Source organism: Sinocyclocheilus rhinocerous, unplaced genomic scaffold (assembly GCF_001515625.1).
Source record: "Sinocyclocheilus rhinocerous isolate Xijiao unplaced genomic scaffold, SAMN03320098_v1.1 scaffold1298, whole genome shotgun sequence".
In the NCBI taxonomy this organism is placed as follows: domain Eukaryota; kingdom Metazoa; phylum Chordata; class Actinopteri; order Cypriniformes; family Cyprinidae; genus Sinocyclocheilus; species Sinocyclocheilus rhinocerous.
In genome coordinates, this window is record NW_015662010.1 from 95,782 (window position 1) to 109,803 (window position 14,022).

The following is a 14,022-nucleotide window of genomic DNA, read 5'->3' on the forward strand; positions in this document are numbered from 1 at the left end:
GACCAAATGAAGTTCTTAACAATGCATAATACTAGTCAAAAATTAAGTTTTGATATATTTACAGTAGGAAATTTACAAAATATCTTCATGGAACATGATCTTTACTTAATATCCTAATGATTTTTGGCATAAAAGAAAAATCAATAATTTTGACCCATACAATGTTTTTTTGGCTATTGCTACAAATATACCCCAGCGACTTAAGACTGGTTTTGTGGTCCAGGGTCACATATTTGGTGAACTATTCCTTTAAATAACAAAACAAGGAAAACAAAACAATTACATATTTTCTATCATATCTATATGAAGGAGTTGGTATTTGGAAAGTGTAAGAAACTGAATGCCACATTCAAACCTCATGCATCTGCAAGACACTGAAAGACTGTAATAATTAGACTACATTAGTCATTTACCAGCCAAGCTACTCCAATGAGCCTGATTTTTGGATAAATTTATGTTACATTAGCTTCATACTCAGACAATAGTTGGGGAATGGAAAGCTGACTTGACAGGAAGCTAGCTCTCATTCATCATTTAGATGTTGGCCTAAAATGAACCTGAAGAATTTAACGAACCACTTGGATTTTTCTCCTTTGGACTTGCAACAGAGAAACAGTTGCAAGCCCCATTTTATTCAGCAAAGGAAGTGGTAGAAACTGCAGTGCTGAGATAATCCACGGCAGGAAAGTTAGATTGTGACACCATCAATCATGGAGCCTGGTGTGGAAATGATAATATTATGACAAAGATTTGAAGAAGCACTATAAGCTAAGGGAGACTGCTTATGATATTTTAAGGAAAAACTAATTACAAAGCAATTACAAATGACAAACAGGGTAAATTATAACTGCACCAGTATGTTTCAGTGAATGTGATTTCCATGTGCATATGTGCACCATCTCAGCAACAAGACTAGTCATTTTCTGCCTGATTTAGAGCAACCAAATGCCAAAACAAAAGCTTTTTTTCATCTCCTTTATCAAGCCTCCATCACCCGCCACCAAGACCACAGCAGCAGCCAGCCTCCTTCCTCGAGTTCAGGGATTGAGCTGCTGCCACAGTGGCATTACTCATTCTCATAGACACATACACAGTGCTAAACAATCCCTCTGAGGGCGATAAAAGTAAGGGGATTCCTTCAACCACTAACATCTTTATTTTATTTTGCAGTAACACATGACTGACTTTGATTACAGCACAGTTCATGGAGGTCAGCCCTGTGCTCTGTAGCCATTCCAGATAGCAGTTAAAGCCTCCATATATCAGCAGATGTAAAGACGGAACGGCACTGAGCTCAGGGACACATTCAGAACAACTTTCCACTTAGACTGAATTTGATGGGGATGAGCTTCTTAGCCATAGTTGCAATGTTAAGAGCTGGATTTGTCATTTGTCTTTTTTATTTAACTTAGACGGGAACAAGAGCAGAAAAGGGGATCAGTTATTGGAAAATAGAAGTAGAAGAACGAATCATGCAAGAGAAAAGGAGTACTATGTACTATGTTGCAATTCCTTATAAAATGACTGGCCAACTGGTTTTATTTATTCGCCAAAGCAAATTTTGACTTGTATTTGACAGTTTGTAAGTATTCATTTTGGACCCTGTCTGTGACACTGACAGAATGTTGAGATACACTTTGGAATCAGGAGATCATCTGTCTGACTGTCAACAAATCCATGCTTCTCCATCTTGCATCTCTTTGCCAAAAGCTTAACATCTTTCCCTTTTTCTGTGAACATGCCGTTTAGCTCTTTTAATACTTCCTTTCTCCATCTTTCCTTCTAATGCTTGTCAAATCTTCATACTCCCACACTGTGTGTGTATATATATACAGTATCTCACAGAAGTGAGTACACCCCTCACATTTTTGTAAGTCTGAGAGTTGAACGGAACATGCTTCTATTTTGCATTATTTGTTCAATGGAAAAAACATCATGAATTATATTATCAGAAATACCAATGTGCAGAAGAAAGGGAAAAAAAGTGGTTTTCAAAACACTTGAAAGTGAGTAAATGACAAAAGAGTTTTCATTTTTGGGGGGAACAATTCCTTTAAACTAAACTAAACTAAACCAATCTCAACTCAACTAAAAGATTCCAAGTCTTCCTAAATACAATAATATTTAAAATTCCTCTAGTGTCTGCTATAGAGGCTGTGAAAAAAATATAATATACATACATACATATATTTCAGAACTGATTATCATAATCCGGTATGATGTCATAACAAAATACTAAATATATTTGCAAGCCATATTTCTCATGATCTTTAAAATATTTTAATTGTATGATTTATGTATTCACATAAATATTTTTGTATATACATATGGCTTATGTATATTTCTATTTGTGTTATTATAATTGTTTTCTTGACTACTTGTATTCTAAATTTGGAGTCCAAGTCCAAACTGTTAACTAGAAGCATGAATAAAATGATCCAAAGAGCATCTTGAGTTTAATTTATTATTATTAATCCTATGATTATTTCCTTTACCTTTTTTTTTTAAGTGATCTCAGGCTTATGGAGCCCATCATATACACATTGTAATACTGCTTAATTTTTACTTCATGACTGACAGAATCCATTTATAAAGCAGAACAGACCAATCATTTCTGAATATAATGATAAAGTCATATAACATCTATATCTTCATAAATAATCTGTCCATATTCCTCCTAATTCATTGCATGCCCACTGGGAAATCAGCAGTTAATCTTCAAATAAGTGGAAACAAGGCCTTGAAGTCAAGCGGTTCAGAAATTGGCTGGAACAAATTACTCAATCCAGTCTGTGCCATGAGCAGTGAAACAGAAACCATTTGCACAGCAAGACCAAAAACAGTCATTATAGTCAGGCAAAACTGTCAGCAAATACACGCAAGTGCCTTTTCATTATGAATAGGACAACAAATGAAACGCTCCGATTTATAATTAAAACCGGACCATAGTTTAATGTGCACATTTTCTCAAATTCAAGCTGCAGGGTTCTGGAACGTATGGAAAAGAAACCTCTTAAAACAGGGCTGTGATGAATCAGAAGTTATCCCTGGAACTGATGCAGGCACACAGTGTCATGCCAATGTGACATGTCAGTCTTTCGAATGAGACTCGGTGCATTTTGAGATGCAAAGAACACTGATTAAGGTCTGTGGCCTTTTAAAGGTGATTGGCATTTTACAATGCCTCACTGCACAAGCCACAAGTCTGTTTCTGTGTTTAGTTTTTACTGCTCAAGCTTTAGCATAAACCCAAAAATAAAAAGAATCATCTAGAAAATTGCCATATTGTTTGTACTGCAGGACTAAATTGGGTGTTGTGATATAAACAGAATCAATGAATTACAATGAATTTAACTAAGTACGTTATTGAATATGATATGATACATAATACTCTATTTAATAATGTCATTGTCAAAATTTCCTTGTGGCAAAGCTTAACTGTATGGCAAGAGAGTTGGGCTTGTGGTATCAGACAAACGGTCCCGCCGCAATTACTTATAAACAACATGCTCCCTCTTTTTCCATCTTTTCTCAATTTGCAAAAGTGCTGTGGCTCAGTGTGGAATGTCAACTCTGCCACTTGCATCCCAAATCATTAAGGCCCCCAGTGAGTCTGAACTCACTACCATCATGAAACAATTCACATTTAAATTATAATTCCTTATTTATTAAATGTCAATAAAATGCATATCATTTTCTACAAGTATCCTGACGTACTCCGCCTATCCGGTTGTGCTCACTGAGGGCTGGTTGTAAGTGTTGTCTGTACAGCATATAGAGTTTAGCCCTTCTACTTTTTCCTCATGAAAAGAGGCCAAGAGGTTTTGGACCTCAAACTGGGGTGATGCAAATACTTATAAATAGATTTAAAGCTTTGGCAACTTTAAACAAGGTCTCAGAAACAGCCCTTTCAAAATTTTCCAAGCCACTTAAATGTTCAGAATGGGATCCAATGGGCTCATTCTTTCACTGTCCTCATGCATTCAGACGGCCTTCTCATCTACATCTCTGCAAATAAGATCAATGGAAATCCAAGAGCACTGGGGCTATCTGGAGAAATAAATACAAACGCTGCATTGTCAGCTAAATTATAAATCAGCAGAACAGCTAGCATTTGGCTGATATGCACAATAAATCCCCTGTAAGGGAACAGAATATTAAATGAGTTTTTTTTTCTTTTCCTCATGTCTTCCTAAATAAAATAATATGGAAAATTCCTCTGTTGTAGAGGCTATGTCACTCTGATACTTTATCACAAATTAAAAATGTATGATCATAATTAGGTATGATGTGATAACTAAAAACTAAATGCAAAGCATATTTATAATGATCTTAAACAATTATTTTTGTGACTTACTGTATTGCTATTTACACAGATATTATAGTATACACATATTGCTTGTTTTTATAATTGAAATAAATATGGAAAAATACAATAAAAAATTAATAGTCCTAACTGTTGACTAAATAGAATGTCATAAATAAAAGTCATAAATAAGTCATGAACAAAAAAAATAAATAAAATAAAATAAAATAAAATAAAATAAAATAAAATAAAATAAAATAAAATAAAATAAAATAAAATAAAATAAAATAAAATAAAATAAAATAAAATAAAATAAAATAAAATAAAATAAAATAAAATAAAATAAAATAAAATAAAATATCCAAGTCCCCGCCAAGGTCTTACTTACCGCCCAGGTCTTGCTCAATCTGAAGATGGGTGCGCTCTGAAGCGCAGAGACCACTGACACCAGAGAGTGCAGGTTATTCAGCTCCAGGAGTTTCTATAAAGACAGAAAAGACACACAATCTTAATAAACATTATCCAGTTACATGCCTCATGTAAGATACAAATATAGTCTTAATAAAAACCAGGACCTGACCCACTAAATTAAAAGCCTTCTAATTTCCATTTAATAGTGTAATACAGTCAATGTACACAGACTTTTATATTCAGTTATATTCTGCTTTCATTTGTTTGTTCCAATGTGTTTTCCAGTCTGGTCATGTTATGCTGTTGTCATTCTTTTCTTTTCTTTTCCACTAGGCTGACCTCTGTGAACTACTATGTGTCAACCACCCTTATGGAAAGTAGGAGAAAAAGCAATGATGCTTTGGTTTTTTAGTCATTGGCTGATCTGCTTTATCCATTAGCATAACCGATAGCTTAGCCCACTGAGGCTTACTGGGGCATGTCTGCCGGTAGCACGGTATACAGCTTTTTCATGTTTGGCAGGCAGTGCAGGGTGAGTTTTCAACCTTAAGAAGTCATTCAGCGGGTTTTCCTGTGTCATGGTACATTGAGTTTCAGGAGAGCATACGCTGACTGACTTCACAGCAGTCTGTGGCTCTCTGTGTGTGTGACTGTTGGCACGAACGACAAGATAAGCTTCTAATCTGCATGATTGTTTGGAAAAAAATATTTGATGTATCACTTCAAAAGAAATATTTACTTTTAAATGTATAAAATTAAAAAAAGAAAAATCACATGCAATAAGGACATCCAGAAGAAAGACTAAAAATTACTAAGAAATATGTACTTTTAAATGTATAAAATTAAAGCTTAAATTAAAAAAAGAAAAAAAAAAAGAAATCACACATGCAATAAGGACATCCAGAAGAAAGACTAAAAATGACTAATTTTTATGAGAGTTTCCAAACAAAACCTTAATTTTAATCATATAAGTGTTATTTTGATTTGGAAATTAAAACATAAAACTCAAAAGCAATAGATTCCATGTTACTGTCACTTTACAGATTCAGAAGTTAGCAATTTACTTTGAACAGCTGAAATGGGCTGATAATATAAAATCACAATTTTTAAAATAATCTTTAATTTCATTTTACAGTTCATTCACAATATTTACTCTCAATACGATGTATCTGTACTAAATTACATTTTAAAAGCAATTACAAGACAGATGGAAAGTCAGATAAAATGCGCAAAATGATTCAAGAGAAGATAATGAGAACAGCAGTTATGTTGAAATGAGAAAATATGCTTATAGTGGGAGAAATAATGAGGACAGTTTTGATACTAGAAGGGCTTTTTATATTCTCCCCGTGTTGTTTACTACTGTCATTTGAAGATAATTCAGAAATGTAATGGATTACATTTTTTGTGATTTGGAGGCAGAGGAAAAACTGATACATCGCAGGCTGTTTAAACTAAGTCTGAGATGGATCACAGTCAGATGAAGCCATTTTTACGATGTTCTCATCCTCAATTTATGCTGTAAACACTCACCACTCCTGTGCAATGTCTCTGCTCATTCTCACTGACTTAAAACAGAAGGCTTTAATCCATCAAGACTTGTATAACGTCATTAAAATTGCACATTGTTAAAGGAAAATTCTTGAAAGTGCCCACGAAAACCTGTTTCGCTTGAACTTCTAATAAAACACCATTAGTTATGGTAATGCCAGTACCAAGGACAATTACTAGAATACCAAATGCAATTCAGATGCGAATACAAATATTAATAAATGACTAAACTTGATAAAAGTTATAGGGTCAGTTATATTTCTGCTGCCATGGCAACACAGACAAAAGAAAAATAACTAACAAAAAAAATGACTCACCTTGGCAATTTTGATGAAGTGGCCCAAAATCTCTGCTCGGATTTTCAGTGTTTGAGCCGTCAATATCTCCCTTACTGCCCAGAAACTGACCTAAAAGAAGAAAAGATGGTGAGTAAATCTAAACGCTTATTCTGCAGAGATAACTATGGTAATGGTGCATTGTTTAATTCAGAGTTAGGAATCAGAAAAAAAATAAAAATTAAAAATACATGGATGTATATATAATTTATGGCTACAGTATATGTTATGTAATTGCTGTGAAGACAAAAAACAAACAAAAACAACAACCGTTCTCAGCAACGATTATTCAAAATGTGCAGCAAACACTAGTTATCAAAACTTTAATACACTCCTAAAATGAACAAAGACGGATTAATGGAAAAAAAATACAGGAAATCATTGATTTATGAGAAAAACTGTCTGAAAAATGGTTTTCAGACACAGAGTTTCCTCTTATTTACAGGCTTTAAAAAGTGCCAGAACATCAGTCAAATGAACCTAAGCAGCAAAACTGATTCTTTCCTTTTTTCCCTCTGGAAATGTAAGACATTTGTTGTTGATGATGACATTAAAAAGATCGAAATGGCAAGCATAATTGCAGACCTCAAATGGCCACTTACATTAAAATTCCAAGACATTTAAGCTCTGCCAAAATGAAATGCCATTTAAATAAAAATCATATTCATTCCTAATGCATACTGACCTTCGTAAGCAGATATTTATAGGCGTATTTTCAGAAACGGGGATAAGGAAAGTGTTGTGCATTTACAGTAAAAGTGTGAGAACTGACGAACTGGCTCAAGGAATATTTTTGACTGGGTGGTACTTGAATGTTGTTTTGTTTTATCAAAAGTGGCACTTTGTCTGAGAGTTTAAGATCCACTGTTGTAAAACTGTGTGCAGGTATTATTTTCTATGTTCTTCACTGACCCTTTCTAATGCCTTTAATGTCCCTTTAGTGCCACTGCAGCAGACACCTAAAAAAAATAAAATAAAATGTGGCAAATCTGAAGTAGAAAAAGAAGAGTGGCTGGCATTAGTCTGGAAAAAAGGGAGAAAAACCCATCAACAGACCTCTCTGTTGGATGTGTCCAGTGCAGTGTATTTATTTATCTAAAGGAGTTAATGCAGCTGTTGGACCAGCATGACGGATTTGTCTATCTGAGGCACCTGTTTGCACTAAAAACTGTAATATACAGTAAAAAGAGCTAATTTCATGTGATTTGAAACGAGATGCATCCTCCATTTCAGCTTGTATAAGTTGACACCTAATGGACTTCTGTTTTACACTAATAGGCTCAAGTGTTAAACACAAAGCCTTAATGGTAGGCTCTAAAATAGTCTGCATAAAATCTACTTGATCAGCTATTTAGTGAGGTTTCTAGCTAACCGATCTGAACACACCCCGTGTCAAATCAGCAGTGCATTAGCTTGTGTATTTGCGAATAAAACACAGTGTCGATGTTCTTCTTTCAGTATAGAGCCCGACTGATATGGATTTTTTGGGGCCGATACCGATAACGATATTAGGGAGTAAAAAAAGGCCGATATCGATATATCGGCCGATATTCTTTGTGTATATTATAGTACAATACCAGTCAAAAGTTTGGAGACTTTCCCATTTGTGTGTCCAAACATCTGACTGGTACTATATATAGAATACAGTATATACATAAACAGAATATATATACATAAACACATTTTTTGCAATGATCACTCAAGGGAGTAAAAAAAGGCAGATACTGATAAATCGGCCGATATTCTTTGTGTATATTATAGTACAATACCAGTCAAAAGTTTGGAGACTTTCCCATTTGTGTGTCCAAACATCTGACTGGTACTATATATAGAATACAGTATATACATAAACAGAATATATATACATAAACACATTTTTTGCAATGATTACTCAAATGTGGTGATCAAACACTTATAATGACGTGACAAAGATACGTAATGGAGGCAGGGCATTTAAAGGGGTCATATGATGCTTTTTTAAAGATCATTATTTTGTGTATTTGGTGCGTTTTTTTGAGTTTTTTTCCCCATGTATTTTGCAAAAGAAATTTTCACCATTGCATAAATTAAAAAGCCAAAATGTGCTTTTTACTGTTTTGTCTTGCTTTTCAAAAAAAAAAATCAATTACAAAACAACAATTTAACATCCATTGACTTCTATTATATGAGTTATTTCTGGTGGTGCTAAACGACCTAGGTCTCAAACCCTGAAAAGGGGAGGTTAGTGAATAAGAGAGAGAGAAAAAAACTTACACTCTATACCTGTTATGAAACTGTCTTTCAAACTGAGATTTTATTGAAATTACCCTTACATCAGGAAACATTTTACAAGTAAAAGTTTAGCAAACATGGAATAAACACTGGAGCCTAAAGCTTGTAATAAATGATCTTAAAGTGTAACTCTTGGCTACACCTACTAGTGCCTACCTGGTTAAATCTCCGTGTGAAGGCCACAACGTTGGGTGAAAGGCTATGCTTCTCCTTCTTGTTCCATCCACAGCTCGCCAGCTCCTAAACAACCAAACAGTCAATTCAACCTGGCAACAGTGTTTTTTTACGTGTAATATTTAAGTCTAATGTGTGCATTTTATCTACTGTTCAAAAGTTTGGGGTCATTTTTTTGTTTTTGAAAAAAAAAGTTATTTTTTCTCACCAAGACTCGATGTATTTGACCAAAAATACAGTAAAACAGGAATATTGTGAAATAGTTTTATGATATAAAATACCTGTTTTTTTTTCCCCTTTCTTTTTTGAATATATTTTGTATTTTCTTATTTATTACTGTGATGCAAAGTTTTGAATTTTGAATTTTCAGCAGCCATTACTTCAGTCTTCAGTGTCACATGATCCTTCAGAAATCATTCTAATATGCTGATTTGCTGCGTAGGGAACATTTCATATTAATATCATGGATTATTTGATGAACAGAAAATTTAAAAAGACAGCATTTATTTGGAAAAGAAATCATTGTAATTTTACTGTCACTTTTGATTAATTTAATGCATTCTCTTAGTATTACTTTCTTTATCTTTTGAAAGGTAGTGTACTCTGATATGAATAAAATCTCATTAAACTGCTCTTTCATTACACATGCCTTAAACCATTAATTCATTCATTCATGAAGTCTAAAAAAACTGACCGTAACTACGCTGTCTGGCTAAAAAGAAAAGCATAAAAAGGTAAAAAACCCACAACACTTGAAGCACCACACTCTTTTCCACTTTAGCATTAGTAAAAATTACTACATATTTTACTATATTGCCTTCAGAAATCATTCTAATATGCTGATTTGCTGCGTAGGGAACATTTCATATTAATATCATGGATTATTTGATGAACAGAAAATTTAAAAAGACAGCATTTATTTGGAAAAGAAATCATTGTAATTTTACTGTCACTTTTGATTAATTTAATGCATTCTCTTAGTATTACTTTCTTTATCTTTTGAAAGGTAGTGTACTCTGATATTAATAAAATCTCATTAAACTGCTCTTTCATTACACATGCCTTAAACCATTAATTCATTCATTCATGAAGTCTAAAAAAACTGACCGTAACTACGCTGTCTGGCTAAAAAGAAAAGCATAAAAAGGTAAAAAACCCACAACACTTGAAGCACCACACTCTTTTCCACTTTAGCATTAGTAAAAATTACTACATATTTTACTATATTGTATTTCTTATTGACCTACTATAAATATACCAGCCCGGTATTGACTTCATTTAGATGCAATTTCTAAATTAACTCTAGGAATATTATATTTTGTAAAACAGGGAGAAAAGAATGCACAGAAAAACAACACATCTACTGCTTTCATCTCATCGACAGAACAGCTTTGCATTGGGACGTTATATGGTTCTAAGCCTCCTCAGGTTCGCAGAGCAGTGAATACTAACACTTTTATAGTATTGTGCACACTAACAGCAGATGGAAACATTCAAAGGCATTTCAGTTTCCACATGGACTGAGTGGAGTGGAGTTTCCATGTGAATAAGCAGCTCAGTCTTACCAAAATATTTTAGGTCTGTTTGCTAAGTCATCACTTTAAGCCACACATTTTGTGGATTGAACAGTCAGGGACAAAGCACAGCTATAGCGTAAGAGGTCTTGTTTGGTTATACACTACCATTCAAAAATGTGGGGTCTGTAAGATTGTATTTATTTATTATTTATCATTTATTTTAAATGGATCAAAAGTGACAGTGAAGACTTTTACACTGTTACAAAATATTTATCTTTTAAATAAATACTGTTCTTTGAAACGTTCTATTCTTCAGAATATCCTGGAAAAAAACATCACCATTTCAACCAAAAAAATATTGAGCAGCTGTTTTCAGCATTGAAAATAAGACAGGTTTTCTTGAGCACCAAATCGTCATATTAAAATGATTTCTGAAGGATCATGTGACACTGAAGTCTGGAGTAATGGCTGCTGAAAATACAGTTTTACCATCACAGGAATGAATTACTTTTTAAAACACATTTAAATAGAAAACAGCTATTTTAAATTGTAATCAAATTTTCTCAATGTTACTTTTTACTGTATTTTGATTAAATAAATTTCCTTTCAAGAACATTAAAAAAACCATACAGACCCCACCTTTTTGAATGGCAGTGTATATTAGTTATTTTGCATGATTAGCTATTTTGCATGCAGCCTTTGTTTAACCCTAAGCATTACATTTTGTGTGTGTGTGTGTGTGTGTGTGTGTGTGTGTGTGTGTATATGTTTTTCTACACTGGTGGGGACTTAAACCTGTATACACACCAACTCATGGGGACTTGTGTCACCGTGGGGACCTAAATTGAGGTCCCCATGTGTACAAAAGCTTATAAATCATACAGAATGAGTTTTTTGAGATTGTAAAAACACAGAAAGTTTTCTGTGAGGGGTAGGTTTGGGTATAGGGCGATAGAAAATACAGTTTGTACAATATAAAAACCATTACACTAATGGAAAGTCCCCACAAGGGCAGTGAACCAAACTGTGTGTGTGTGTGTGTGTGTGTGTGTGCGTGCGTGCGTGTGTGCTGCTGGCTTGTTAAGAAATGCCCCTGCACATGTTAAATGAGCTGCAGCACTGAATGGGTCAAGTTTTGGTTGGTTAGCATAGTCCAGTTTCCCCCGCATGCAGATGTTTTAACTACTCCATTCATGCAATCTACTTTTTATCTGATTCCTCCTTTACTAACAGCCTCTTTGAAAAGTCGGCATGACATTGTAACAGGATCATTAAACAGTCCTCATTGAAATGTGACTGAAATGATCAGGGCTCTTGTTAAAAACTAATTTCATCATTTGGAAGGATATCCAGAATGGCATGTGCCATAAATACAGCCAAGAACAAAACAAGGTTTAATCAACTATGCTTCATTTTACTTTTATATCACTATTATTTTTATATCACTATTATTTATAATATCACTATTATACTAATATAATTTTTTTTGACTTCTGAAAGTTACAGTATGTTTTATAGTTGTCTTTATTTCAAAAGATCAAATATAATTTGATTCCACATGACATGGCCACTTTAAAACCTACAAACTTTCACACTTTATCTTTCATTCTGACTCTATATAATTTCTGCAAAATGTCTGTAGCCAAAGACAACTGTACAACACACCACTTTATGCAAAGAGACACTGTCTGCTCACATTACTCACACAGCACTAACAATTTAGCGGCTGTTCTAGAAACAACGTACATCTGAAATCTATTAATCCAGTTGCCCGTGTCAATTTCACGAACATCTCCTTTTAGAATCCGCAATAATCCCTGAAGCATGCAGCTGAAATATTGATGAATGAATGCATGTACATGTGGTCAAACACAAAAATGTACTTATACTAGTGTTTCCACAGGCCAATGAAACTTACAGGCAAAGAGCTCAACAATAACAAGCCCACTTTCGTGGTCAAATATGTCAGGGTTGGAAAGACTGAGTGTAATGAATGAGTCCTAAATTAGTGGACGAGGCGGTCAAACTCAGCATTTTTAAAATTAGCTTTTTTCCAGTGGGAACTCCTGCTGTAAGCGAATTAACTCAATGTGTATCACACTCTAGTCTTCTTCAGAGAAGGTATACCAGGGTAGATGTTTTGTTACTTTTTATCAATCAACTGAACAATTTATGTGTGCAGAAAGCTGCTGAGATGCTAACATGTCTAAAGGAATGAGAAGAGAAGATTCATCTAGACATAAAACAAGCTCATGCTCCACAAATCAGATCATTTCAAATCAGATAATTAGTACAGCCTTACCACTGGCCAGCCAGTCAAGCTCAACCTTTAAACTCAGTTACCAACAATATTATAAAAAATATTTTCAAACAAATAGTTTTCTTTTTTTTACCAATAACTACAAACCAGCACGCAGTGTCACAAATTAGCTAGTCCCTACTGAGTGACAGCTTAATTTGGGATAAACATACTATGTTACTGTACACGTAACCCTGTTATTTATTGTTTTGTTCATTTTTATTTTTAGTGTTTGTAATTTTTTTGTAATATTATTGCAAGAATAATATGCTCAAAAAGGCTTTGATTTAAAATACAGTTCAAACAGTAATATTGTAAAATATTATTACAATTCAAAATAACTCTTTTGCACTATTTTGTACAGTTTAATGTACTTTAAACTTAATTTATACCTGTGATGGCAAAGCTGAATTTTCAGCAGTCTTCAGTGTCACATGATCCTTCAGAAATCATTCAAACTTGCTGATTTGGTGTTGAAAACAATTGTCCTGCTTAATATTTTTGTAGAAACTGTGATACAAATTATTTTAAAGGGGTCATATGATGCGATTTCAAGTTTTCCTTTCTCTTTGGAGTGTTACAAGCTGATTGTGCATAGATAAGATCCCTGAAGTTGCAAAGACTAAAGTCTCAAAACCAAAGAGATATTCTTTATCAAAGCTAAGACTCTGCCACGCCCCCCTAAAACAGCTCGTTCTAACACGCCCCCACATATCTACCCCACTATGTGGAAATATTAGCATAATGCCGCAAATGTGCACGCAAAGAAAGAAGGCATGGTTTCAGTAACCGCAGTTAGTGTTGAAGCAGCCATGTCAGGGAGACGCTGTGTGTTTCTAGGCGAAAGCAAAAGCACTTTATTTGGCCTTCCAGAAGTAGATGCATTTAGGAATCTTTAAGATCACTTACAACAGAACAGCAATGCATTTTATGGACGACCGTTTCGTGAACCTAGGAGAGGAGGTAATTCTGACTTTGCTATGACAATCTGGCACTTCTGAATCAGCTACTGTTTTGTTATTAGTTTAAATATTTGCTATTGACTGTTCAAATGCGGAGTTTTGCGCATCGTGTATGTCTGTGTGTGTGTGTGTGTGCGTGCGTGCGCACGCGTGTGTGTGTGAGAGAGAGACAGGGACACATCACAGTGGAGTCAGC

At 34.3% G+C, this 14,022-nt stretch overlaps 1 protein-coding gene across 1 annotated transcript in view; it reads right to left on the bottom strand.

Moving 5' to 3' along the window:
- LOC107727327 (ras-specific guanine nucleotide-releasing factor RalGPS1) overlaps positions 1-14,022 on the bottom strand; it is a 107,576-nt gene that overhangs the window by 76,607 nt on the left and 16,947 nt on the right. Inside the window, exons 6-8 of the mRNA XM_016537171.1 lie at positions 9,031-9,114; positions 6,586-6,675; positions 4,695-4,787 (exon numbers count right to left, since the gene is read on the bottom strand). Coding sequence (XP_016392657.1) covers positions 4,695-4,787; positions 6,586-6,675; positions 9,031-9,114 — 267 coding nt within the window. The remainder of the gene's footprint in view (positions 1-4,694; positions 4,788-6,585; positions 6,676-9,030; positions 9,115-14,022) is intronic.